The sequence below is a fragment of the Taudactylus pleione genome, unplaced genomic scaffold (genome assembly GCF_031769625.1).
Source record: "Taudactylus pleione unplaced genomic scaffold, aTauple2 ptg000053l, whole genome shotgun sequence".
NCBI classification, from domain to species: Eukaryota; Metazoa; Chordata; class Amphibia; order Anura; family Myobatrachidae; genus Taudactylus; species Taudactylus pleione.
In genome coordinates this window covers 2,049,838-2,077,058 of record NW_028284455.1, presented here as the reverse complement: position 1 = coordinate 2,077,058, position 27,221 = coordinate 2,049,838, and the positions used below count along the sequence as shown (strand labels likewise).

At 39.6% G+C, this 27,221-nt stretch overlaps 1 protein-coding gene across 14 annotated transcripts in view; it reads left to right on the top strand.

Annotated features, from left to right (window-relative positions):
• The window catches only part of PARD3 (par-3 family cell polarity regulator), a 629,380-nt gene that overhangs the window by 382,964 nt on the left and 219,195 nt on the right, over positions 1–27,221 (top strand). For 13 of the 14 annotated variants that reach the window (XM_088462693.1, XM_088462692.1, XM_088462686.1 and 10 more), the window contains 2 exons: positions 4,880–5,028; positions 14,098–14,142. In XM_088462693.1, the coding sequence (XP_088318819.1) occupies positions 4,880–5,028; positions 14,098–14,142 (194 nt within the window). The remainder of the gene's footprint in view (positions 1–4,879; positions 5,029–14,097; positions 14,143–27,221) is intronic. The other variant, XM_088462681.1, reaches the window with a different exon arrangement.

Sequence of the window (27,221 nt, the reverse complement as noted above, 5' to 3'; positions counted from 1 at the left end):
CACTTTAGGCTGTAGTGATAATGAACACTGCAATAAGAATCATTATATGCAGCTTCTGCAATTGGACCTTCTCTGGAGTTTCTTTTCTGTACATCAGAATGATAACATTGGACGTTCCCTGTGTTGCTCTTCTCGGCTATTCCAAGCAGCACTACACATCTAAGCATGCCCTGTGGTGGACAGGCTGTGCTGTTATCAAGCTGCCCAGCTGTTTAACAAATAGCCAATGTACCTACAGTTAGATGTTTGTGCCCTTTTTAAATTAGTAATTTTTATCTTATTAACTTACTGTTGTCTCTATTAGATAAAGATATCATCTAAAATGGAGTGCTTATGTAAAATATAAATATTCAAATATAATTTTGGTATGTGAGTTGGCAATGGAGATGATGCATCATTTCTGTTGTTCAGCCAAGCAGGCTTTCCCCCATTAACTGGCTAATTTTTCCCACCAAAACTGCTCTGAAATTGTGTTTTTTATTTTATTTTATTTTATATTATTTCATTAAATTTTGAATGTATTTTTAAAAATGTATTTAAAGATTTTAATTGGGAAAAAAAAATGTTCCTGAGGGTGCCTTGCACCCCCACATCGCCATAAGAGCCCCATTGTAATACAGGTTGAGTCTCCCATATCCAAAATACTTGGGACCAGGGGTACTTTGGATATCGGAATATTCCGTATTTTGGAATATTTGCATAAAATAATGAAACATCTTGGGAATGGGAAACAAATCTAAACACAGAATGCATTTATGTTTTATATACACCTTATACACATAGCCTAAAGGAAATTTTTTTACTATATTTTTAATAATTTTGTGCATCAGAAAAAGTTTGTGTACATACATGAAATTCATTTATTTTTCATATACACATTATACACACAGCCTGAATGTTATTTTATACTATATTTTTAATAATTTGTGCTTTAAACAAAGCTTGTGTACATTGAACCATCAGAAAGCAATGGTTTCACTTTCTCAGTCATGCTAAAAATATTCCGTATTTCAGAATATTTGGATATGGGAGACTCAACCTGTAGTACCTCTCACCTTAGAGACATTAGCCTTGTGCTTTTCTACTCAGTATGTTCTGTATTGTGATTAGGAAAGCTGTAACTGTTACATAAGTTAAGCTTTGACTTCCCTAATTATTTTTGTGAACTAGAGTCTCATCTTGATGCCCTAAAACCTACTGTGTTCTATCAGTAGACTGTGTGGTAGAGAACCATACATGTTCTGAATTATGAATCTAGAGAGATTTGTGGCTGTAACCGACAATAGAATCAGAATTTGTTGCTTCGTAGTTGCTAGTAAAGTAGGTACTTCTGTGCACCATGGCACCTGCTAAATGGGCATTCGGGTACATGTGGTTCCAAAGTACAGAGCGGCAGCTTGCCATATCTTTATGTAGACTGACAATTGTACTTAGTCCAGAAAATAACACTGGTAATAAGCGATGCCACATTCCTATTTCTTACGTGACTATACCATATGCAGAAAGCCACATGTTACCCCAGATATGTATACGTAACCCTCATGGTCAGGCCTAATTTGTTTCGTTCTGACGCCTAATACACATCATAGTGCCTGTAATCCTCCATAACCAGTGATCAGCACAGCTAGCAATGTGTTGATTTACTTGTAGACTTACATCATATATCTTATAGTGTGCTTGTCATGAATAGACATACACAGTTTTATCAGTCTTTAATCCACTGGTTCTTAACCTCTTTGGGGATGCAACACTGTGATGGAATGAAACATGTATTGAGCAAGTACTGTACTAGTAAAAATGATAGTGTATGAAACCACGTGGGGCGGCATGTATCGTACCCCCAGCTTCAATGTTTGGATAAGAACCACTGCTCAAATCTACTAGAAATAACAGTGCAGCCTCTACCCATTCTCTTTCTGCATGTTATATATTTGCAGTCATTGGACTTTCCCCAGCGAAAGTTAATTAGTTTTATTCTTCATTCAAAATGACTGAAGGCAGCTGACCTAGGGAGGGGAATGATTTTGCTGCTGATCTCCACTGAAATGGTATGCGCATTAATAAAAACATTGTACATTGGGCATTTAACTTTAGTATATCTATTAAAGGGTAATTCAACAGAAAACAGGAAATCCAGTTTAGTGTAATAGTGCATAATTTAAACTGACCCATAGTCCCAAATACAATATCTGGCAATGTTACTCATACTCCCACCAAAGTGGGCCTTTGCGTGTTGTTGATTGACAACATACTGCCAATAAGAGGCATCAATCAGGTCGAATGTCAGAACCTCGTGTTAGTAAACACATTGGGGTCGATCTTATTAGCCGCGATGATCTCACCAGCGCGAGGCATTACGTCAATGGCCGCATTTTATGGCAGTTTGGATTTGGGGAATTTTGTTCGCCGAACTCGGGCTCAGAGCGGGCCGTGAAGGGGGTGAGGTGCCGGTCCGTTGCAACTTGCGGCTAATTGGATTGACCTCATTGGCTTTATATTACATTTATGGAACTCCACCCAAGACTGAATTTTCAGGCGTGAGTAGCGTAATCTTTTAATATTTCCTAGATTTGCATGACATGTACCGCTCTCCTTATTAAATATCTTGATTTAAAACTTGGGTGGTTCAAATTAGTCCATGCAAATAGCCCCTAATTATGGGGTGTTATGTGTCCTAAATATAGAAACTAAAATCACTGGTAGAAATGTATTTTTCAAATCATTTGCTATGTTGTAACTATTTTGAAAATAATTGGGGCATTTCAAAAACTGTAATATTCATGTGTAATAATTACCTTCATAGATGGTAGTCCTTAAATAGGTTAAAATAAACATGTATTAAATATAAAAATAGTGATTGGTTCCATTTCCTGCAGTCAGCGAGCTGAAACAGACAGAGAGAAGAGAGACATGTTCTGTGCAACCTATTGCTCAGAGGCAGTGTTAGTGCCTTCACTATGGACAAAAAGAGGGTTATACAAACAAGCCTGGCAGCTGTTCTGAATCACAGAGGGAAATGTATGCTGTCCAGCCTGACATTATCTCCCTAATCCTGCATGAAAATATTATGAAAACAAAGTGTGCAATAAGAAGGGATTAATACGAGGAATGTTAATAATATGCAGGGTCACCGGGTGTCTAGTCTCTGCCCAAATCAGTCTTGGGGATGAGATTTGTCTCTGCAGAAATCTGATGAATATTTTAATAATTGTAAGTAAGAGGGATGAATGTGCTGGTGGGATGTAGCTTAATGATTAGTGCTCAGTAATAAGCTGAACAAGGTGACTTTCAGGATACTTAGAGCTCTGTACGCCACAGTTTGTTGCACTTTCAGAGCAAGTACAGCTATTAACAACAATATATATATACAAAAGATTGTGCATTACTGAGCTGAATAATATCCATGAAATAACTAGTGTGCTCACATGTCTACTTATTTTCCTTGTATGTCCCTGTTTTATGTATACTCTGACTTCACTGGTGGCGCGTTACAAATTAATGGCACTAATAATAAGACTAAACAATGTATTTTATCCCCCTGGTTCATAACTGGATAATTCAATTTGCCATCTAGTTCTACAAATGAATAATCAGGTTTAACATAAACGTGGAAGAAACAGAGATGCGGAAGTACATAACTAGTCAGTTCTGTATTAAGTAGAAACTTAAGCTTATTCGGTGTCTAGCAGAATTACAGCACATACCATTTAAAAACTGAAACCTGTATTGTGTATTCACAAGCAATGGGGCTTTTCCCCCCCCCTGTTTTTGCCCTATATGAATCCAGTCCGATGATCGGCAATTTGTTGGGGATATCAGCAAAAAAATATGTTCACAATACCCGACTCGCTGATTCTGGCCATTTTCGGGTTGGCATCGGGGAATCGAGATTGTCCAACATTGGATTTTCACAGTCTCCCCAACCCAGGCGTCGGCAGAGCGGGGAATTGCAGCGATAGAGGCTAGATGTATGGGCCCCATAAGGCTAGAATCCTAGAAAAGTAAAAAAATAAATAATGTTCTAAGGGTCAACAGAGAAATGGACCGTTTAAAACATTTATTTGACATGCAGTAAAATTCCCCCTCCTATCTGAATTATGTATTGTTACGTAAACATTATAATAAGATGGTTTAATTATTTATTTACACATAGAGCCCTTATCCCCTTTGTATAATTATATACTTCTTGCAGCTGTTGTTATTCACATGGCAAAATCGGTTTGGTGCATGCATACATTATCTGGTAACAAGTTGAATGTATGGCGCTCCGTGTTGGGCTGCAGGGCACATCTTTGTGGGGATTTTTGGTGCTAGGAAAAGCTGTCCCAACCAGGTTCACTTTATATCAAGACTGACTACCCCCCTCCCCGCTACCTTCATGATAAACAACAATAATTGCTGTTATTTTCTTGGATGTTTTATCTGATATAGAAATGAGCAAAATACGTCTGCAAGAACTTACATGGTCTTTGTATGTATAGTTTTATATAGTGACACAAAATATACTCTGCACTTTACAGCAGAAATGATAAACACCTGTGAAGAAAAGGAAGCGCAGGATCTAATCTTTATGTATGGTCTATGAGGAGGGTCAGTGCTGGTAAATCTTCTTTTGTTGGACTGATATGCATGAGAGCTGAAAATGGAAGTCGGTCATCTGGAGGTCTCACAACTGTTAAATTATCTTTGCCTCCAGCCGCATGCTAGCAACATATTCTATACTAGGCCAAAGGCTTAAGTGTGTGTGGCCAGTTCTTTTTCTTATGTTGGTTACTTGAATGGGTATTTACAGTTTCTTATACATTTATATACTGTGAAGGTCCTCAGCAGACTTGTTTAGCACTAATTAATGCTATGTGTATTTGTTGTTCTCCCTCAGCACACTCAGTCCAGACGTAGACCCATCCCTTGCCTTCCAGAGAGAAGGGTTTGGACGCCAGAGCATGTCGGAGAAACGCACTAAGCAATTTGGAGATGCCAGTCAAATTGACTTTGTTAAAACGCGGAAATCAAAAAGCATGGATTTAGGTAACAAATTTGCGTGTTTCATAATGTATTATGAAATCAATATTTATTTTCACAGAATTAATAGTGCATTGCGTGATAAGTCATGTTTATCCATATTACTACATTGTCATACATTTATTAAGTATTCAATAATGTGTCACTCTGTCCGTCTGGGAGTTTTGTATGCCCTCACATCTGTAGAGCAGCTGAATTTTTTTCCTTCGTAATGTCAGCTGTTAAAAGGGCTTTGAGAGATAATCCCTAAAAGTCCTAATTAAAATTCCGCCATTGTAATATTTCCATCATCACTTTGTGTATCTGTGCATTATATCTGTAGGCAGTCATGTCTGCTATCTGGAATTTTAATACCCCTTATTAAATGGGTTTACAAGGTGCTACCGCCCTGAAGTCTAATGGGTGCCAGTTTTATTTAGTATATACAGTATAAAATATGAATATCAAACTAACAATATGGATTTATCCTCCTTGACAAGTTCAAAGATTAAGCAGCTCAACGCCTCACTCTGCGAGTAAATTAAATCTCTAAATATAATTTTATTTCTGATCTGGCAGCCTGTGCCAGACAAACAGATACAGCAGTTGTGCAAGCTTTAGCCGAGAGTGTGACGTCTGCTGTGCCTTCTGATAAGCAGATACTAGGACTTATTCAAAGGTCATCCTCTCTGTGTGATGATCTGCATCATGGCTAAGGTATCTGAAACACAAGCTGCAGAATATCAGACTTGCATCTCATTATCATCCAAATATTTTCACTGAAATTCTGTCTCTTGGGGATCTTAGACTGTGTGCTACATTTTCCACACAACAGATGGTAACTTACTATTTGCCTCTATACGGTAGCCATCTTGTCATCTGGACTAATGGTGCCTACACACTTACCAATTTTTTTACACGATCTGGGCGATTCCAACGCATCGGAACGACAGATTGTGTAAAAAATGCCCAAATCGTGAGTCCCCACTCACGATCATGATGCAGTGCGCATCCCCGCTGGTCGCACATCGCATCGTCAGATCTGCCGTGCTGTAGGGCAGATCTGGCAATCTGGGACACAATGCACTGGAAAAGAGTCACGATGCAGGATAGATCGTTTGAAGATGGACCAAATCGTGTGCAGAGCTGCCGGGGAGGAGTTTCAAGGGAAATCGTACACGATGTCGGATCGTGTGCAGATCGGTAAGTGTGTAGATACCTTAACAGTCAGTATATTATAGCATGTGAATCCACGATCACTGGGTCCCATTGTGTAGGGACAGTGCACTTAATATTATGTAGCTTGTACACTGTGTGTAACTCATGCCACTATTGCAGACATTTTGAGGGACATGGTGTAGAATAAGTTGACTGTCCTTTTTATGAGGTATTTCCCTAATGGCTTTCTTTTTAACTGTAATTATATATATATATATATATATATATATATATATATATAGTGTGTGTATCCTTGATAACAGGCGGAGGCCCGAAACGTCGGAAATAAATTAATACTTTTTCTACTAAGACGCTGGGTGTCGCCATCCAAAACCGCTGTATGTGTGTGTGTGTGTGTGTGTGTGCATGTATGTATGTGTGTGTGTGTATATGTATGTATATATATAATATATAGAGAGAAAAAAATAAAAAAAAATCTATATATATATATATATACATACACACAGTAAGGTGCATAAATATTGGGACATTGACAGAATTTTCATATTTTGGCATCTATTCACCACCACAATGGCTTTGAAATGAAACAAACAAGATGTGCTTTAACTGCAGACTTTCAGATTTAATTTGAGGGTAATTACATCCAAATCAGGTGAACGGTGTAGGAATTACAACGGTTTCTATATGTGCCTCCCACTTTTTAAGGGGCCAAAAGTAATGGGACAAACTAAACAATCCTAAATCTAACTTTCACTTTTTAATACTTTGTTGCAAATCCTTTGCAGGCAATTACAGCCTGAAGTCTGGAACGCATAGACATCACCAGACGCTGGGTTTCATCCCTGGTGATGCTCTGCCAGGCCTCTACTGCAAATGTCTTCAGTTCCTGCTTGTTCTTGGGGCATTTTCCCTTCAGTTTTGTCTTCATCAAGTGAAATGCATGCTCAATCGGATTCAGGTCAGGGGATTGACTTGGCCATTGCATAACATTACACTTTTTAGCCTTAAAAAACTCTTTATTTGCTTTTGCAGTATGCTTCGGGTCATTGTCCATCTGCACTGTGAAGCGCCGTCCAATGAGTTCTGAAGCATTTGACTGAATATGAGCGTATAATATTGCCCGAAACACTTCAGAATTAATTCTGCTGCTTTTGTCAGCAGTCACATCATCAATAAATACAAGGGAACCAGTTCCATTGGCAGCCATACATGCCCACACCATGACACTACTACCACCATGCTTCACTGATGAGGTGGTATGTTTTGGATCATGAGAAGTTCCGTTCCTTCTCCATACTCTTCTCTTCCCATCACTCTGGTACAAGTTGATCTTTGTCTCATCTGTCCATAGGATGTTGTTCCAGAACTGTAATGGCTTGTTTAGATGTTGTTTGGTTAACTCTAATCTGGTCTTCCTGTTTTTGTGACTCACCAATGGTTTACATCTTGTGGTGAACCCCCTCTATATTAACTCTTGTGAAGTCTTCTCTTGATTGTTGACTTTGACACATATACACCTACCTCCTGGAGAGTGTTCTTGAGTTGGCCAACTGTTGTGAAGGGGTTTTTCTTCACCAGGGAAATAATTCTTCTGTCATCCACCACAGTTGTTTTCCGTGGTCTTCAGGGTCTTTTGGTGTTGCTGAGCTCTCCGGTGCGTTCTTTCTTTTTAAGAATGTTCCAAACAGTTGATTTGGTCACACCTAATGGTTTTGCTATCTCTCTGATGGGTTTGTTTTGATTTTTCAGCCTAATGATGGCTTGCTTCACTGATAGTGACAGCTCTTTGGATCTCATATTGAGAGTCGACAGCATCTGATTCTAAATGCAAATGTCACACCTAGAATCAACTCCAGACCTTTTACCTGCTTAATTGATAATGAAATAACGAGGGAATAGCCCACACCTGTCCATGAAATAGCTTTTGGGTTGATAGTTACTTTTGGCCCCTTAAAAAGTTGGAGGCACATATAGAAACCGTTGTAATTCCTACACCGTTCACCTGATTTGGATGTAATTATCCACAAATTAAATCTGAAAGTCTGCAGTTAAAGCACATCTTGTTAGTTTAATTTCAAAGCCATTGTGGTGGTGAATAGAGGCCAAAATATGAATTACAATTGTATGAAAAAGTGCAAAAAAATAAATATATATATATCGTATATACTCGAGTATGAGTCGACCAGAATATAAGCCGAGGTACCTAATTTTACCACAAAAAACTGGGAAAACTTATTGACTTGAGTATAAGCCTAGGGTGGGAAATGCAGCAGCTACTGGTAATAATCCCTCCCCTGGTACTGCCCCCAGTAGTAATATTCCCCCTCTGGTAGTGCCCCCAGTAGTAATATTCCCCCTGGTAGTGCCCCCAGTAGTAATACCCCCCTGGTAGTGCCCCAGTAGTAATTCCCCCCCCCCTGGTAGTGCCCCTAGTAGCAATATCCCCCCTGGTAGTGCCCCCAGTAGTAATCCCCCCCCTGGTACTGCCCCCAGTAGTAGCCCCCCCAGTAGAGAGAGATGTAATAAAAAAAAACACCTGAAACCCCGCTCCTGGTCCCGACCCTGCTACCGGCTCCTCCGGCCGCTTTGCATTATGGGAGAGACATCGTCATGATGACGTCTCTCCCATTACCCACTGCGGGAGCCGGAAGATGGCTCCCGCAGTGGGAGCAGCAGCAGCCGATGAGAGTCTGACAGACTCTCAAAGGCTGATGATTACAACAAACACACAGCTGCCGTTACCGGCGGCTGTGTGTTTGGCAGTGTGTAGTGCTGACCGAACTCCGTCCGGTCAGCGCTACACACGCGGTGCAGCTGTGTCACAGACACACTGTCTGCACCGCGGCCCGCATGGTACACTACTCAGCTGCGTACCATGCGGGCATGACTCGAGTATAAGCTGAGGGGGTGCTTTTTCAGCACAAAAAATGTGCTGAAAAACTCGGCTTATACTCGAGTATATACGGTGTGTATGTGTGTATATATATATATATATATATATATATATATATATATATATATATCCAGAGTATTTCCCAATGCTTGTCACATGCTGCTTGGATGTGTGCTGCTGTTTGGCTATATGATGCACAATGTGCTGCAGTCTTGACAAAGGTCTTACGGGACTGAAACATTGACGGTACTATGATGCTGCTTGGATTGTCTCTACATGATTGAATGAAAAGCAGTACTACTTTGGTGAGCGCCCTCTGTTTATTTCCTATATTGGGAAATACTCTGGATCTATAAAAGGACTGGTTTGGTAGGCCGCACCCCGCTGCTGGGACTCTGTGAAAATAAATATATATATATATATATATATATATGCAACACTTACAGTATGACACATAGGTCAGTCAGGGGCCGAGGATGACCTTGTAGTTATAGCCATGTGGCCGCCTCTCGTGAAGAATCAAAGAAGTGGGTTCGTCGACTTGAGAAAATTCGCAGTCAAGCCGAAAACAGCATCGAGTTGGGAAATTCTTAGTCGGTGAGTCACATTTTAACTTGAAGAAATTGGGACCTGGATTTCTAGACATCAGAGGAAAAGTCCACTCGCTGACGATTATACTGTAATGGACCTTTGGTTTTGACAAGCCAAAGCAGTGAATCACGGCCCCTGTAATAAAGGATTTTTGCAATAAATGTCCGTGGATGAGCACCCGGAGGAAGAGGTTTAGTTGATATATGGTTGGCCTGCTCTACACCATTTGAGGAGTAAAGGAATCGCAAGCATCCAGACAAATATTTTTACGGTGAAAACAGCCCTCTAAATCCGTGAGCTTTTGCTGACAAGCCGCCTTCTGGGACTCTTAAAGAATTCAGATGCATTTTTTGCATGGGTTGCCGGATAAGTGACTCGATTTTCTGAGCCCGTGATAGCTTGCAGAAGTTGTTTCATAGTAACAGCAGGTGTCTCAGAAAGAGCTACAGAGGAAAGTAAAGGTGATAAAAGCAGCCGAGAGTCCAAGGGGACCAGACCAGCGTCCGGCAAGGGAGCATAGCTGGAGAACGTTTCAAGCCTGGCATCTGATGAGGGCTGGTACTTCTGATTCATCTGGTAAGCACAGGCGCAACAGTGTCCATTCCAGAAACTGGAGGATCACCAACAGCCTTAACTGCAGCAGGTAGGTATATCAGCAGAGGGGAGACAGTTCTGTAGCACAGGTAATAAGGGGTGGGAATTGGAATACAAACCCTTATACAGGTTGGACCAACAAACAGTGCAAGCAGGTATCAGGCAGCAAGGCATCACACCACATTAATGCAAAAGCTAGTCTAGCTGGTCCCGCAGCCACCAGGCCTTAAATAAAGGAAATAGACCCCAGATTGTGCAGGCAGGGACAGAGGGCTAGGAGCTGCAGAGCAGGAACTGTGCTTCCCAAACTGTATAGTTCCACTGGAAAATCACTCATCACCACTGGCAGAAATTAAAAGGACCCAGGAAATGTCCTCCAGGAAATGCAGCAGCTGCTGGGGAGGTGCATCCAAGCTGGATGGCGGCGGGAAGCACAATGGAGGCCCAGTCCACAGGCACCACCAGAAGTGATACCCTGCCAGGCAGGAGATCCTGCTGAAGGAGCACCCAAAGCACAGTTTAGGAGGGGCAGAGGAGGAGTGGACTACCCACACAGCAAAGGACTCCAGCAGGAGTGGATCTATGCAAGGAGGCAGCGTCCAGCGGAGATCAGCCAAGCAGCGGACACCACACAGGACCTCCAGGACCGTCACAAGAACACTCAGTGCAGATGAGATTGATTAGAAGCCTCAGTGGGCAACAGGATCAGTGAATATTTGCATGGAGAGCACAGCGACCAGCGTGCTTTTACATGCCCGTCTACCCCTATAATAGGGCCATACTTAATTAAATTAAGGATGCCATATAGCTGATCCCTAACTTTCATACAATTGTAAGAACTTAGATTTTTTTTTTGTGTGTGTGTGTGTTTTACATCCTTGTGACATTGACATTTTGCAAAGTCCCATATTTCTTATGTCAAAGCCGTCCTATTATTGACCCCTATTCTTTATTTGTGGACACTGATCATTAACTATAATGCCAGTATTTTAGAATTATATATAATGGAGGTGTTGCGCTTAAATAAATATAAATAATGACTGAATGAATTTTAATAACTAGACATGGCAGAAACCAGAATGAAGACACCAAATATAAATGATGAAATAGGTTTTTTTAAAATATCAATATCTAGAAGTCTGTACAGACTAATCTGACAAAAAAAAAGTAACTGCTAAAATAAAAATAGGTTCTATTTCATAATTTACATTTGGTGTCTTGATTCTGGTTTCTGCCATGTCTAGTTATTAAATTCATTATTTATATTTATTTAAGCGCAACTGCTCCATTATATATATATTTTTATTTTTTATGATTACTTTGGTAAACCTTTCTTAGGGTGTACACAGGCCCTTTGGTGGATGCAGCTGAACTATATACAATTTATTTTTAACAATCATTAGCGCCAGGCTGAACAAAATTCTTGTTGTTTTTTTTAAATAATAAGAAAATCTCCATTTTGGGATTTGTCTCTAGCTGTAAGGTTCCAGTGAAATTATTTTTGACCTGTAGTCTCTATTCTGATTCAGGATGTGTTAATATTACTTTGAGTGAGCGCACATCCAGGCGAGTGACCGTTTACACAGCAGATTATAAAGTACTAGGAGAAAAATACTCAGGAACTGGGCAAACTCTTGTCATTCGACTCCATACTACTGAAACTAAGTGTTTACTTTTAGATTTAATCTCTGCAGCTATTAGTTTAATTGACTGTCTGTGCCAGAGTACTTAGAATAGCAATGTGACTTTGCCAGCCAGTAGAGAGCTAGGTATTATTTCACTGGATAATAAGATTAAATTGCTCACAATGTAGAATTTTAGCTGTAATAATGAGGCCAATCAATAGTGTGGTTGGATACAATTATGCTAGGCATAGACATTTGCATCGCCCAGAGAACCAGAGTGCTGGTCTCTGTAAACACTATACTGGTCATAACCCAAATGGCAACGCCTTAGATAATATAAAGTAAGAAAATGGCGCTGAGAAAGAAATTATGCAATTTAAAACAAAACATTGTAGTTTCACCAAACACTACAATAAAGTTGGTGCTTTGTAAATGTTAATTTATGTACAGTATGCTCCACCATTCTTTAAAATGGCCAAGTAAACTAAATACCCCCTTTTTTATTTATTACCAGGTATTTATGTAGCGCACAGATATTCTGCAGCGCTTTACAGAGAATTTGTCCATTCACATCAGTCCCTGCCCCAGTGGAGCTTACTATCTTTATTACCTACCACATGCTCACACATACACACTAGGGTTCATTTGTTTTGTCAGGTTCCAATTAACCTACCAGTATTTTTTGGGATTGTGGGAGGAATCCAGAGCAACCTATAGAAACCCATGCAAATGGGGAGAACGTACATACTCCGCACAGTTCTGGCCTTGGTGGGAATTCTTCTTTATATGGATTTGCTGTTTTTCTTTGTGTGGTCAGTGGTCACATAGTGCTCCTACTAAGATACATTTGCCTGTTTGCATTCAGCAGTGCCCAGCTGGGATTCCAAAAATATACTGGTAGGTTAATTGGCTCCTAACAAAATTAACGCTAGTGTGTATGTGTGTGTGTGTACATGTGATAGAGAATATAGATTGTTAGCTCCTCTGGGGCAGGGACTGATGTGAATGGGCAAATATTCTCTGTAAAGCGCTGCAGAATATGTGTGCGCTATATAAATAACTGATAATAAATAAATATAACCCTGTTCCACTTTAATCACAATTTGTACCATTAAAATACAATTTGTGTGTCCTCCCATGTACGTACTCCCAAAGTAACCAGTTCTGTCATGCCTCCCTTAGTAATACAATATATGTTTTTAGCCGCTGATTGGAGAGTGAGGTCTCTGCACTACTACCAGCCAGGAGAGCTGGCCCATTTCATGCGGTGAAAACATAATTCTTATTTAAACCCTATTGTGAATTCCCGGGTAACAGATGTGATTTCAGTAAATAAAACCATAGGTCTCAAAGCAAATATTTGGTTGTTGCTATGGGTTACAACCTGTATTAAATTATTTAATAAATAAGTCCTTATATTTATAGTATATGTAAGTGCAGTGTGTGGCACAACTCATATTTGTCAATCTTATTGCAGTGCAGATGTGATGTCTGATCTGTTTCTAGTGTTGTGGATAATGACTGGGAGCGCACAATACATGTGTACATAACCATTTTAGGCATTTGCATTTCTTTAGATCTGATCTCATCTACCCATAAACTGCACCCATTGTCCTACTACACTGTACCCCCCATGGCATCACCGCATTTGCTCAGTGTGTACTGTACTGTGCATCTCTCTGTTCCTTCCCCTTACACTGCTCACTTCTGGCATGTTACATTCTAATTCCAGCATCCCAGATGTAATGTCTGCAGGACTGTACATGGCCATTATTTGTACTTACTAAGGAAAATGCTGTCACTTCTGAGACTTTCCCTTAATAAAACTATTAATACAACAGCAATTAATTGTAATGACTGGTGATCGTCATACAGTATGTACCAGACAAGATTCAATCATTACAATTCTGTTTGAGCTATTTCTTTTGCACCATCTGCTTGTGGCATGAGGAAATTATGAAAATAATTTAACAGTTTTAATTCTTTGTGATGAATTAAGTGATGCTAACAAGTAATAATATAAGTGCCTGCGGTTTGCAGCCAACGAATATTGCATGAAGGGTTTTAATTTTCTAATATAGTATTAAGACTCTCAGGGGATAAAGAGTCTGCATGAACTGCGACATTTCATCCTAATGTTTTAATCGTATGTTTGTTGCATGTGGAATGTGGGCACTAACTGGGCTAACTTTCTTACATTTACCTTTTTAACAGTAGCTGACGAGACTAAGATCAGTGCAATGGCTGACCACAATGCAGGTAAGCGATTATGCTGTTGCTATAGAAACTCAGGTCAACGCAGATTAAGACTGAAGTACCCTTTAATTTGCATGTCAGCGTGACCTTTGAAGGTCTAGCATGCCTCTCTCACCATTAAGAGTACTCATTACAGAGCTGCCTTGTTTAACACCAACTGTGAGGAACTGACCTATATAACTGTATCTAACTTAATCAACTCTAGAAATATATACACAGACATGTCTGTGTATTCTGAGGCTCATGGTATGAGGTGAACAGTACAAATAGTTTGTTTTTATTTAATAATGTCATTCAGGCACAATGAACTAATGTCACTTCTTAAACCAAAATAATATTTCAGCGATGACTGTCCCTCTTGGTGGTAAAATTGGTATCTAGTGGCGTGGCAATGCGATTTGTGTTGTCAGAGCAATGCCCCCCACTGCAAAATAATTTCATGCCAAGCGGGGGCTTGATGACACAGTTTACTTCATGAAGTTCTGCTTTCTTTACATGGAGAGGGTGACGATCTACATGTGTGGGTGATTTACTCTCCTGAAAGGACTCCCCAAGATACTGGAGTGTGTCAAGTTTTCTTGGTGAGAAGGCAAGTGTGATATAAATGAAATGGCTGTAAAATAATAAACGGCTTTGATTCATCCATGAATCAACATTCCTGCGATTAGCACATAAAGATTACACACTTTGCAGATCACATAAACGCTCCGACACTCTGAGCGAGTATCTGAGCAGTGTGCACCCAGTACACATTGAGCTATTTGTAGCTCAGTATGTGCTTGTTTTCAAGGGGATTGGGCTATCGGACATCACAATTTTTAAGCAGGACTAAATATTCCGACCTTCAGGTGCAACCGTTGCGGTAACAATTGAAGCCATGTTTTGGCTAACGCTCCCACATACACACGCCTATTCAGTTATCGGTCCTATCAGCTTATCGGCACGGTAATTGTGTACTTAGCGTAAGTCTCATCTGAAAACGGATATTGATTCTTTTAATACTGTACTTAAATGTGATCCTGTCAGTCACTTGCAGTGGAAGCAGACAATTCTTTGGATGAATCAATGTTCAGCCCAATAATTCACTAGTCTAGGAACTAGAGAGTTGGGCACTGCCCCGGAGCATCCTTGGGACGCTCGGACAGCCCTGCAGGGTGCGTGGTGAGGTGTCCCTTGGATGCTCCGGGCTCTGCTATAGCGCTGCAGGGTGCCATTCTAGGCGACATTGCCGCCCCCAGGGCCCTGCGCCATGTATGAGAGCAGCGCTCGCACACCCCTAGTTACAGCCCTGATCATGAGGCACTGTCTGAATATTCCTTCAGCCCACAAAATGGCTGCCTTCAGTGTGTACACAACAAAGACCGGTAAATACTTAACATGTAGGTGTACTTCATATAATAATAGATGATATTCAACTGAAGCATATTTATTCTATAAGCACATCCCCTCAGAAGAAAACTTTCCTGACCCTGAACTTTCACCTTAGCGGGAAGAATTATGTGAAAGCCATTAGTCAATAAATTATGTGGTTAAACAGCTTTCATTTTTTTCCCAGTGATTGGCTTATGAAAAATGACTTCTGAGTAATAGTGTATTTTCTTCTACAGCAATTAAAATAATGTGCCTTGTGCAATTATGACTTTTTGATTTATTAATCCAAGTTAGCTTTTGACCTTTGGAATGCTATTTTAATTAGGCCGAAAACATTTTTATGTGGGAACATTGTCTTTTGTATTGGATTGCTCTTATTCCTTTTTAAATACTGAATTTTTGTCTATTTTTACTGTCTGAAAGCCAAGCCATATATGCCAGGAATTATACAGCATATTTATGTATGCATCCTAAAAGAGATACAGACAGATATAAAATATATAGCACCGTCAGACAGAAGGACAAATGTGGTTTCACAAACATATTTTTCTGTCTGAAAAAACACATCTTGTCACCCCGTAGTACAGTGGAGGCAGCCATTTTGTGGGCTGAGACCGTATAATGAAGAAGAGCAGAGTTGATGGTATCAGAAGGTGGGTGGCGTGTCACTGCTGTATACCCCTCACTTTACACAGTGCACCCACCTTAAGTGGTCATAGTTCCACCAATTCGATTGTCTTTTACTTTTACATTCATTTAGCTTGTGGTGCATATATTCTATGTCTTTTACTTTTACATTCATTTAGCTTGTGGTGCATATCTTCTAGTTGAAAGTAGTCAACTAGTCTTGTATTCTTTTTTTTGTGAGTGTAGGAAGCTCAACATTGGAGTCAAGTCTTAGTAAACACTTCACTCTGTAAAAGTATTTTATAAAGAAGATATTTAATATATTCTACTGTCTGATTATTTTTATACGTCCATGACGATTGGAAAAAGGTGATGCTGGATACATAATAAAGATGTACAATCTGATGTCAAAATTGTATGTTTAAGATTAGTTTCCAATGTAAGTTAAACACCTTGTTGTGCAAATGAAAATCAAAATACCAATCAGGGGCAGTACATATCATCACCAGGCCCAATAAAGAAGTTAGAGGACGTAACAGACGAATCCCCTGTTGTGCTCTTCTGAACTTTTTAAAATAGGGGGGGTTCATAGTGAAGTGCAAAGTATGAGATTCAAGTAGGTGGCCCCGCACTGCCAAGCCCTCCTCACCTCTGACCCCATAATGACTGCAACCCCTGAAGTAGAGATGAGCGGTTCGGTTCTACTTCGTTACGATCGGATCTGGAAAACGGCATCTTATTGACTATCTGTCTCCCACGTGTTTTAGATGGTCAATAAGATAAATCTGAACTTGCGCTAATTTGACGAAAAGAACCAAGTAGAACCAAACCGCTCATCTCTACCCTGCAGTGGCTGTTCCAGAATTGTACCAAAGCAATGTAAACACTCTGTAACACAATTATTATTGTTAACATTTACTTACATATTGCAAGCATATTCCATTGCTCTTTACAATTGGTAACAAAACAGTAGTAGAATAGTAATAAAATAATACTGGGTAATAACAAACAGGGAGGTAAGAGGGCATTGCTTGCAAGCTTACAATCTATAGAGAAAATTATACTCTGTGTATATATATATATATATATATATATATATATATATATGCAGAAAGTGGAACAATATTTTACATTTTGGTTGATTTTTTTTTTCTGTCGAGTATCTGCATTACTGTCCATTTTTTTCTTTGCTTTTTCTATGCTCTGTTTCTTCATTTTCAAATTAAGGGCCGTATTCAATTTTGTGCGAAAAGCCGAAATCGTCGAAAAGTATCGCCGATAGTGGCTTTTCGCCAGGCGGAAGCTATTCGCCGTATTCAATTGCAAAGACTTTTCGCGTACGCGGAAAGTCAATGCACTGTAATAGGCGATAAAGTTTTGCCTATGAATACCGGCGGAAAAAAGTGCAGAATTGCGGTTTTAGGGTGCAAAGGCGTGGAAACCATTCTGCACTCTATGGACAGCCCCCCAAAGGATAACTGCGTCAAAAAAACGCAAAAAAATAAAGAGCAACACCCCAAAAAAGAACTTGAAAATGGGGGCGAAAAAGTACAAAGTGGTGATACAAACGTCAAAACTAGCGAAATTTACTTTTGGAGGTTTTTTTTTTAATTGCAGGTGTTTGCTGAAGGTGCGTTTTTTGCGGCACTTAAGACTTGACTTTAGCCATTTGTAACTATGCTTGCACCCATTTTCCAGTACCCCAAATTTGACAGGACTGCTTATTTTCACCCAAAAAACTTCTTAATGTAATTCTTCACCACTTGTGATTTTTTGAGCAATTGACAACACTTAAGTACCCCAAATAGCTTCAGTTTGGTTAATCGGGGACATCTAGATTGATCCCCAATGTTAGTGCATCTTTTGGGAGTGTCAGTCTGATATCCCCAATTCTGCCAACACTTTTCGCCTGCTAGAGTTTCACCAGGACATGTTTTTGCGTCCTTTGGAATTGAATACGGCGAATAGAGGGAGCACGCGCGTACTTTTTCGCATGCAAAACTTACGATGTCGGCAAAACGTCCGGCATGCGAAAAAGTATCACGGGTGCGAAAAGAATTGAATACGGCCCTTAAAGGGACAGTGACAGAAAAAAATGCTCCGCTTCTAATCTGCATCATAAACTAGTACATTGGCACCACTTTTTTTCCTCTGATTTTTGCCGTGTTTTGTGTTTGATTCTGGTGCCTTTATGCATTTTAGTTTGGGAATCTGTCTGTACGTACTCAGCGCTGTACAATAAAGTGCTATACAGAAGCCTACAGTAAAACAGATGAAGGAGGCCCGGTCTCTTAGAGCTTGCAATTGAAAGGACAGTCAGTGATCAGCTTATGTCTGGTTAATGATACCGAATCCATTCATTTTATAAATTAGGTTTTGTTTGGCTTGTGAAATGCTATAAGTGGTTTCATAAAAGCATCCTCTGCCCAGTGAGTTGTGAGTTATGATGCTCTGGGTGAGAGGTCTGGCCTTTAACCACTGAGCCACCTGTTCAGAAAAAAACATAAACATTTTATTAAGGAGCTAAAGTGAAAGTAAGAAGGAGATGTATGTCTGCCTCCTCATCACAGAATTATCTGTAGCAGAGCATAAAACAATTGTATTTCTTGCTGTCACTTGAAAGGGTTAAAGGTTAATACATTCCACTGAAAAAGATTGAGCCCAAGTCTATATACATCAGGGGGAAGTAGATGTCAGTTATGTTAATAATTCTTTTTATTTCTCTCTCCTTTACATTGAAGCCAGTTGTTAAAAAAAAAACCCTGTTTGTAACATGAAGTTGAAAGCAGTTAGATTGATAAAAAATGTAAAGCAAATATCACTTCAGGCAGACACCATAATAAACCTTTAATTATTTTTCTGTCCAGTTTATTTGGGCTGTCTGATCTTTCAGAATGTTTAGAGTTCAGTGAAAAAGGTTAGAGCTAGATGGAGTGATTAGTGGCGAGCCTATTTCATTTATTCTGCTGAAAGCATGCAAGCCACCACTGCATTCAGCAGAGATTCATTCATTTTGTGTGACAGTATAGACTCTCTTTAAAGTTATGCTCAACACACACAGCGATACTGCAGTCAATATTGTGCTTCTGGCCCTCTGCAGTTGGATATCTGAGCTGCTGTAGGGAACCTGGTTACAGATGTTTAAATATGTGCTTAAGGGTACTTAAGCCCCCTGTAGAGATGTATGTGCAGTGTGGGAAGTAGTTAATAATTATACTCTCATCACTAAGACACTAATCTAACCTGCAGAGTCTGCATTGCATGAAAGACCACATGAAGGACACTTTCACTCCTATACAATATTTTTTTTGGCAGACTTAAGAGTCAGTGGTGCTGATCTCATAACATATGATGCTCATAGGCAGGTGCTGGGCAAAGAGTTTCCAACTGTACACCCCTTTGGGGCATAGACTGATGCCCACCTCCCACTCCCAGGAAAATAGACTACCGCCTTGCTTTCCTCCTGGGACATAGACTGCCAAACTTTCCCCAGACAAAGACTACTCCCATGGGCAGCGCTGTCTCTTCCCTGAATCTCCGGTGGCTCCCGGGAAGAGGCAGCCTCGTTTTCAATACAGGATGGCCAATGTGAAACTGCTCTATCCAGATAGAGAAGTTTCATATTAACAGTCTTGGATCCAAAATGAAGCTGCCTCTTCTTTGGGAAAAATGCTTAAGGTAGAGGTTGAGGCTGCTTGAGGGGTGTGCCAGGAACACACTGTGAGCACGCTGTCTCTACATCAGCCACAGCTGCTTGGACAGTTGTTGCCTCTTGCCTGTAATCCTCAGTAAATAGATATATAGACAAAGTCCAGCAGTGTAGACAATAGTATAGATTTCCACAACATAAAATAGCTTACTCATAAATTGTTTTCTGAAATAGTTTGTTTTCTGGAAAAGCTTGTCCTTTGATGCGTTTCTCTAGGGTTCCAGTTGAATTTTTTTATAAGTATTTTTTTTTATATATAATACACCCATCAGCCATAACATTAAACCATTGACAGGTGAAGTGAACAACATTGATTATCAGTAACAATGCACCTGTTAATGGGTGTGATATACTAGGCTTCAAGTCAACAGTCAATTCCGAGCCATGGAGGCTCCACCTCTCAGCTTACAAGACTTAAAGACTCTGCTGCTAATGTCTTGTTGCCAGATACCACAGGACACCTTCAGAGGTCTTGTGGAGTCCATGCCTCAATGGGTCAGAGCTGTTTGGGCAGCAAGAGGGGCCTACACAATATTGGGCAGGTGGTTTTAATGTTATGGCTGATTGATGTGTGTGTGTGTAGGAAATAGAAGGTGTATATTAGTGTATGTGTGCATATATATATATATATATATATATATATATATATATATATATATATTTATATTGCATGTGTACATACACTGAACAAGTCTGCGTAGACAATCTCACAATAGATGTCTCTTATTGGCTCTATCAGGATAATGATGTATAATCAGAGAGGACTATAATTGACCCTCTACAAACTTTGCCATGAACCTTGAATTGCTCAGTAAATATGTGGATAATTAACTCAGCCAGTATAGTGTTAATTGCACAGAATTGATGTATTTAAGGCATTTGCTATGAATTCCTAACACATGTAATAGTCTCCTTTTATATGAAAGAACATAGTTAAAGTGCCTGCTAAAACGGAGAGAATGCAGAATTAATAAAATGATTAAACTTGTAAAATATTTATGTAGCGGAATAGTATTTAGCAGCTATTTCAAGGAATATATTTGCCTAAAAAAATTTCCCTAGAGTTGGTGCATTAAAATTCTTATCCACTTTTTTCCCCCACACGCTGGTTTTGGCTGTAATATCACTGTTCAGTTTTCCTTTAATGGAAGTAGACATATTATGCCTAACATTTTGTTTTGCCTTGAATGGACAACAAGATATGTATTGTTTGTCTGCACATTTTCTATGGAATTGGTTGCTTTTCAGTTTTCATTTTTCCCTGTATGGTGCTATAGACTCTTTGGATCTGATTCTGAGGTGGGAGTAAAGCAACAAAGTGCAAATAAAGACCCCCATACATTAGCAATTAGAAACCACAATTGAACAATTTGAAAATTTGTTGCCCAATTTTAGGTTCTCCCTATCTAGCATTCTGCGCCCATACACTACAGATCTTTTTCAGTGATTTGCAGATCGATTTCAGCAAATACATATCTGCCAATCTTGAAAGGCCCATCATTTTACTGGTAACGGTCTGCAAATCTGCTGATTGTTACCATATAGTAGCAATCTACAGCCCCAATTCATCTGTGAAATCCAAAATGTTGGACAACCTGATTTACCAATTCCAATCACTTTTTGGTTGCAATCTGCGAATTGTGAACCCCATACACTGCAAATTTTTTTACACAATCATCTGCAAATTGCAGCATTGCCACAATCTATTGCTCATTTATGGGTGCCTTAAATTTGCACATCTGCAAAACCATGCTGAACTGCAGGTGGGGCAGACTCAAAATGTGCAGAGAGATTTAGATTTTGGCGGAATCCAAGATGAAATTCTAAATTGCTGTGTAAAAATGAAGCTGCCTAGTATTTGTTCACTATTTACCCCACATGCAAAAACATAAATGTATTTGCACCCCTTGCATTGTTATATGGTTTGTCCACAAATCAAGCTGTGGCACCGTATAAATATTTGATGATGTGGATAATGATAATAATACATGGGCACTGAGATCTATCAGGGTTTATAACATTTTCTTTCCCCCTAGGTGTCTGAATGGCAGGGAAAGAGTAATTTTCCTTGCAAGACATTTTTTAATCTTACTAAAAATTACATGTAAATAACTTTGACATTTCCATAATCACTGTACATTTTTTATTAACCCACATTAATAATTTGTATAATGTGTAAGGTTTTGCCACCTTAAGTGAAATACAGTTTATGGAAAATAGGTGGTTATATAGCAAATGCAAAAAAATTTAACACTTGTGTAAAAACAGTCCTCAAAAGATCTCTGCAACATAGTGTACTTGGTGAATATTCCCTTATTCTTAGCATTTAAGTTCATACGGGCATGGCCCTCCTTCATGTTTCATCCATAGCACTATTCGTTTTTCCAGTGTTCCTGGTCTCCGAGTCCGTGTCTCTTGGAATGCTAAACTGCCTTTCCGTCCCCTTGGCTCATCTACACTTGATGCCAAGACACCGGGATTCACCCGACCCTTGCCTCTACCTAGTTCATTGTTTCTTTTTTTTTTGAACAGTACTGTACCACATTTGTCATCTTACATTCTCAGTTTCTCTGTTGTTTGTCTTTTCGCTGTACAGCATTGCAGAAACTATGTAGAGCTTTAAAAATAATAGATAATCATTATATTCCCATACAACTATACTACACATGTACCAATACTTTAACTTTCTTCAAGTTTTGTGTGTGCAACTGTTATGGCAGTTTTTGAAGAATCGCTAAACGTGCAACATGAGTTACACCAATGTGAAAAAGCTTAACATATACTATTACCCATATTATTATACATTTTTATATGACGCCGCAAAATATCTCTAATGTATATGGTCCTGTTCTTTTACATTGACAGGTTTCGAGAATCCATTCAGATAGCAACATGTATTGGTCCAAAGTAAAGTCAGTGATTGGTCAGTAACTGTCATCTGACAGTTCCTTGCTCTATAAAAGCCAACCCTATCGTCAAACTGCGGATCAGAACAGTTTAGACATGCATTTAAATTGCCCGTCCATTTGAAATGTCAATCCCCGCTGGGTCCCTGCAGCAAGTGCATGAGCGATCGGCAGGTCGCCCGTACACACCAGCATATGACCGATATATTTGAAAGATATATTGGTTTCGGCTGCGCTTGCAGGCCTGATCCGATATATCAGGTGTGCACACTTGCCGATGCACTATTGATATATCGGCCGTTCAATAGAGTGGACGATATATCTATCAGTGTGTACCCAGCATTACTGACAGGAAGCTTAGTATGCAGTATATGCTTAGCTATAAGTGAACAGTGGGCCTGATTCAGAGCCGTACGCTATTTGCGCTCGCTCGTTCAGAAAAAGGGTCCGGATATTTAAATTGAGCGCTCGCTCTTTGTGGTCTGTTGACGCCTCTATGTCTGAACGAGCGAACGAAACATGTGCTTGCTATTTTGTAAAGACGCCCCCTGGCCGCTCGCATCCTACGTTATCTCCGCTATTTATTAGATTAATCGAGTAAATCGAAAGGCGTCTGAACTGCTCGCTGTGGTTGGATTTTCCTACCGCAATCATGCGAACAGTTCAGGCTAAGAAACAACCAAGTGATGTGGTCGATGACGCTGCTTTGTTAATTATGCACACCCTTAAAACGCCCGTTTTGACTGTTTGGCACGCCTGCGTTCGGATCACCACTCCCCGTTTTCAAGCACCTTCCCCTGTTACCACCCACAAACGCCTCATCCTGTCACTCAAATTAGCAGGCACTCGCTGTTTTGCAAGCGCTCGATTTCTGACCGCAATGACTGGTTGGCGCATGCGCATTACGACCCATAGGCATGCGCAGTTGTGCAAACATCGCTCAGAGCGAACGAGCGGCCGCTTACGAGCGGCTCTGAATCAGACCCAGTGTACAAAGGGCCTGATTCAGCAAGGATCGCGTCTGCAATCGCGCACGCAGTTCTGCTGCGAAAGTATGCTGATTGGAAACGCAAAGCACTCGCATGGACAACATGCAGACACCCACTTCCCCTCTTGCACATCCGTAATACCTTACAATCCATCCAAAACATCGGTAACATCGAAGTACATCGGGGCCTCTCACACAATTAAGGCAGGTCAGACCTCACTTATAAACTGCTAATTTTCCAGTACGCAGTGAGCACTCAAGCTGCATATGTCGTCGCAGGGGCTAACTTGTGCACGCTCCTGTAACGGCATTCAAACGCACTGGCAAGCCTGTATTTCTCCAATTACCCCTCGTCTCCACCCACAAACTACACTCCCTGTCATTCACTCTGCCATGGGGGTGTGTAGCCAATGCAATTGCAGTCCTGTACGCAATTGCACGTTCGCGCAACCACACTGCGATGCATACGAATGCGCAGAATGCAACAATCGGCCGATTGCATGCGTATAAGCAACTACAGTCCTTGCTGAATCAGGCCCAAAGTTTGTACACTGTTCACTTATCTTTAAGCCTTTTTATCGAAAAACCTAATAGTTTTATAAAGTTTTTACTGTACAAAGAGCTTGGTCATTGCTGTAGGTGTGATCAGGAGCACACTGGTAACCCCTAGTGATTATCAGTAGGATGTTTACTAAAGCACATTACTTTCCTGATGCCTCTACTGCCCCCATGCACAATGATACATATTTATGTGACAATCTTTTGTTTCTATATTTAGGATTTTTTTTTTATTAAATATTTTTTATTACTATTTAAATAATTGCTTGCTTGCTTTATTTTCTTCTGTCTAGTACAATTTGCAAAATGTCTAAGAACCCTGTGTCTGAAAAATGTGTTATCTTGAGTGTGGTTGGTGATTGAGCAATAGAAATGTATACTGACTGCACTTGGAGATCTAAGATAACATACACAAAGTTCTAAGTTGGCTTTATTCACTTTTCAGTAATCCTGTGTAAAACTTGAGTTGTAAAATAAAATTCAACAAGTGTTATATATATGAGCCTGCTTTACTAAAAGAATATAGATCTGTTACACCTAAAGGTATGCTTAGCTTGGTTTTTTAAAGCTGGCCAATGGTCTTAATGAAACCATGTCTCCAGTTTAAACCTAGATATTGTTTTAGGGATGTTATTTTAACAATGGTCAAACACAATAGACTAAACCTTTAATTTGTCCTTTAGTTAAAAAAAAATGTGTTTGCTTTGCCTTTGTAGCGCTTTAATAAATAAAGTACTGACACATGCTTGCCTGATGTTTGGAAGCTCAAACTCCCGTAGAACTTCATTGTTTGTTTTTTTGGTTTTTTTTTTTAAACACACTTAATTAAACCTTCTGAAAGTTGCAATTATTGATGAAAATTACACCAATCCTTTAGGCTTCGTATTGTCAGCCTCAGTGTTTAAAATACTTTTATTGTTTAGAACGCGTTTCAAGATAAATATGGAACAGAACAATTTAAGTTTGTACATTTTATTCCAAAGTTGCCCGTTCAAATGTGCTGCGGAAACACATGTAAAGACGCTAAATTACAAAATTACAACTGCAGCATCACTCTTTTTACCTTGCACCCTCATAAATAAAATAAGCTAATTTGGGCTGATGTAAGTATCTGCAATGGGAGCAGCCATGTATTGCTAATCCCAACATCACTCCGAAATGACTCACCCCATAAGTTTCACTCTGGTTTAGTAGACCAATAGGTAAACGCTAGTATATATTTTGTAACTGTTAAAATGTTGTGTTATAATCAGGTTTCATGGCTTGTGCGTCCGCTTACAAACTTTTTTTTTTTTTCTCTGTCTTCTGTTTTTCATCCAAAAATGTGTCTACTGAGGAATTGACTTTAGGACATCAAGTTTCATGTAATGAGCCTGGCATCTTCTAAGAGAGATTGTCATTTAAGTGTAATCTGTACAAAGCATCTCGAACTTGCACTTGACAAGCCAATACTAATTAATAAGCTATGTCTGTTCTTTCAGTAAATCTCAGCAAGACAGTGGCATGCCCTGCTAGTTAATACTATGTCAAAGACATTCACTTCTCTCTGATAGTAGTATCAATATGGAGGTTACACGAGGAGCTGTAGTGGCTATGATATTGGTTTTCACACGCCACAGTTGTTTAAAATATTTCATACTCATTGGTCTGGTTTTTCCACTTGTTTTTAATATACCAAGGTAAAAATAAATATCTGGGCTAACTAATAAAAAGTCACAGAGAGGTTTGTATATACAGTCAAAACTGTCCAGATTTAATGGGACTGTTCCATAGCTGGTACACTTCTGTTGAATGGCAGGAAGTTGGGACATATGTCCCCCATTCCATGTTGCTGTGGGCACCAGAACCATTTTAGGAGAGGGGTGTAGAAAGAGGCCTGGCATTTCAAGGTGCCAAACCTGCCCCAGGGGGCATTGTCATACACATTGTGATGCGCCTAATAACATGAAATGAACACGCTTGGTTATTTCCAATGTAAGGAGCATTGATGTTCTCCATCAAGTTGTTAAATGCAATTTCCCCTCCTGTCTATTTCATTAAGAGAGAGTCAATGCATCATGTAAAAAAACAGGATTTGTGTTTTAATGTTAATATCTTGAAAGAACATCCTTGCTCCTGTTCAAACATTTAAATATTTCATTATACTCATGTTACCTTGATAAAATAGTGGTGTGCGCTCTAAAACTTCGGAGTTCATGTGACATGCCATAAAGAATATGTTTAATATTTAAGACCCGGAGTGCCATCATTGCATCACTGTTACTGTCCCATACATTGGGGAACGCACCAGGGCATTTTGGAGGAGAGTGCCGACCCTATAGTTCTCTAACATAAAATAAGTATTGAAGACATCAACATTTTTCTCAGTAAATATATTTGTAATAGAGCTATTGTAATTCCATGCCTTTTTGCACCTCCCTTTCTTCATGTGTCCAATGCTTCTTCCCTGTGTCATTTCATATTATTACACATAACTTCTTTGCATAGGTTGTTGCTGACATTTGGTGAAAATGTAATTACAATAGCCCCATTACAAATATATTTACTGAGAAAAATGTTAATGTGTTAAATACTTATTTTACCCGCTGTGTGTGTGTGTGTATATATATATATATATATATATATATATATATATATATACACACATATATATATATACACACATATATGCGTGTATGTATGTATTAGTATTACTTGTGTATTGTTTTGCTACAGGGTAAGGCTCTACGCAAGTCTTTTTACTGCCAGGATACATGAATAGCCTCGTCATATAGCCGGAATGTATTAACTATTTCCCAACTGCTTGCTTTATAGCTTATTCTTTGCCTAATAAGGCGTCCTGCCACTAGGGTGACTGAACAGCATCTTTAAACACATATCCGCTGGAAACCGCTATATTCTACTCCCTGTCTCACCATCGTTC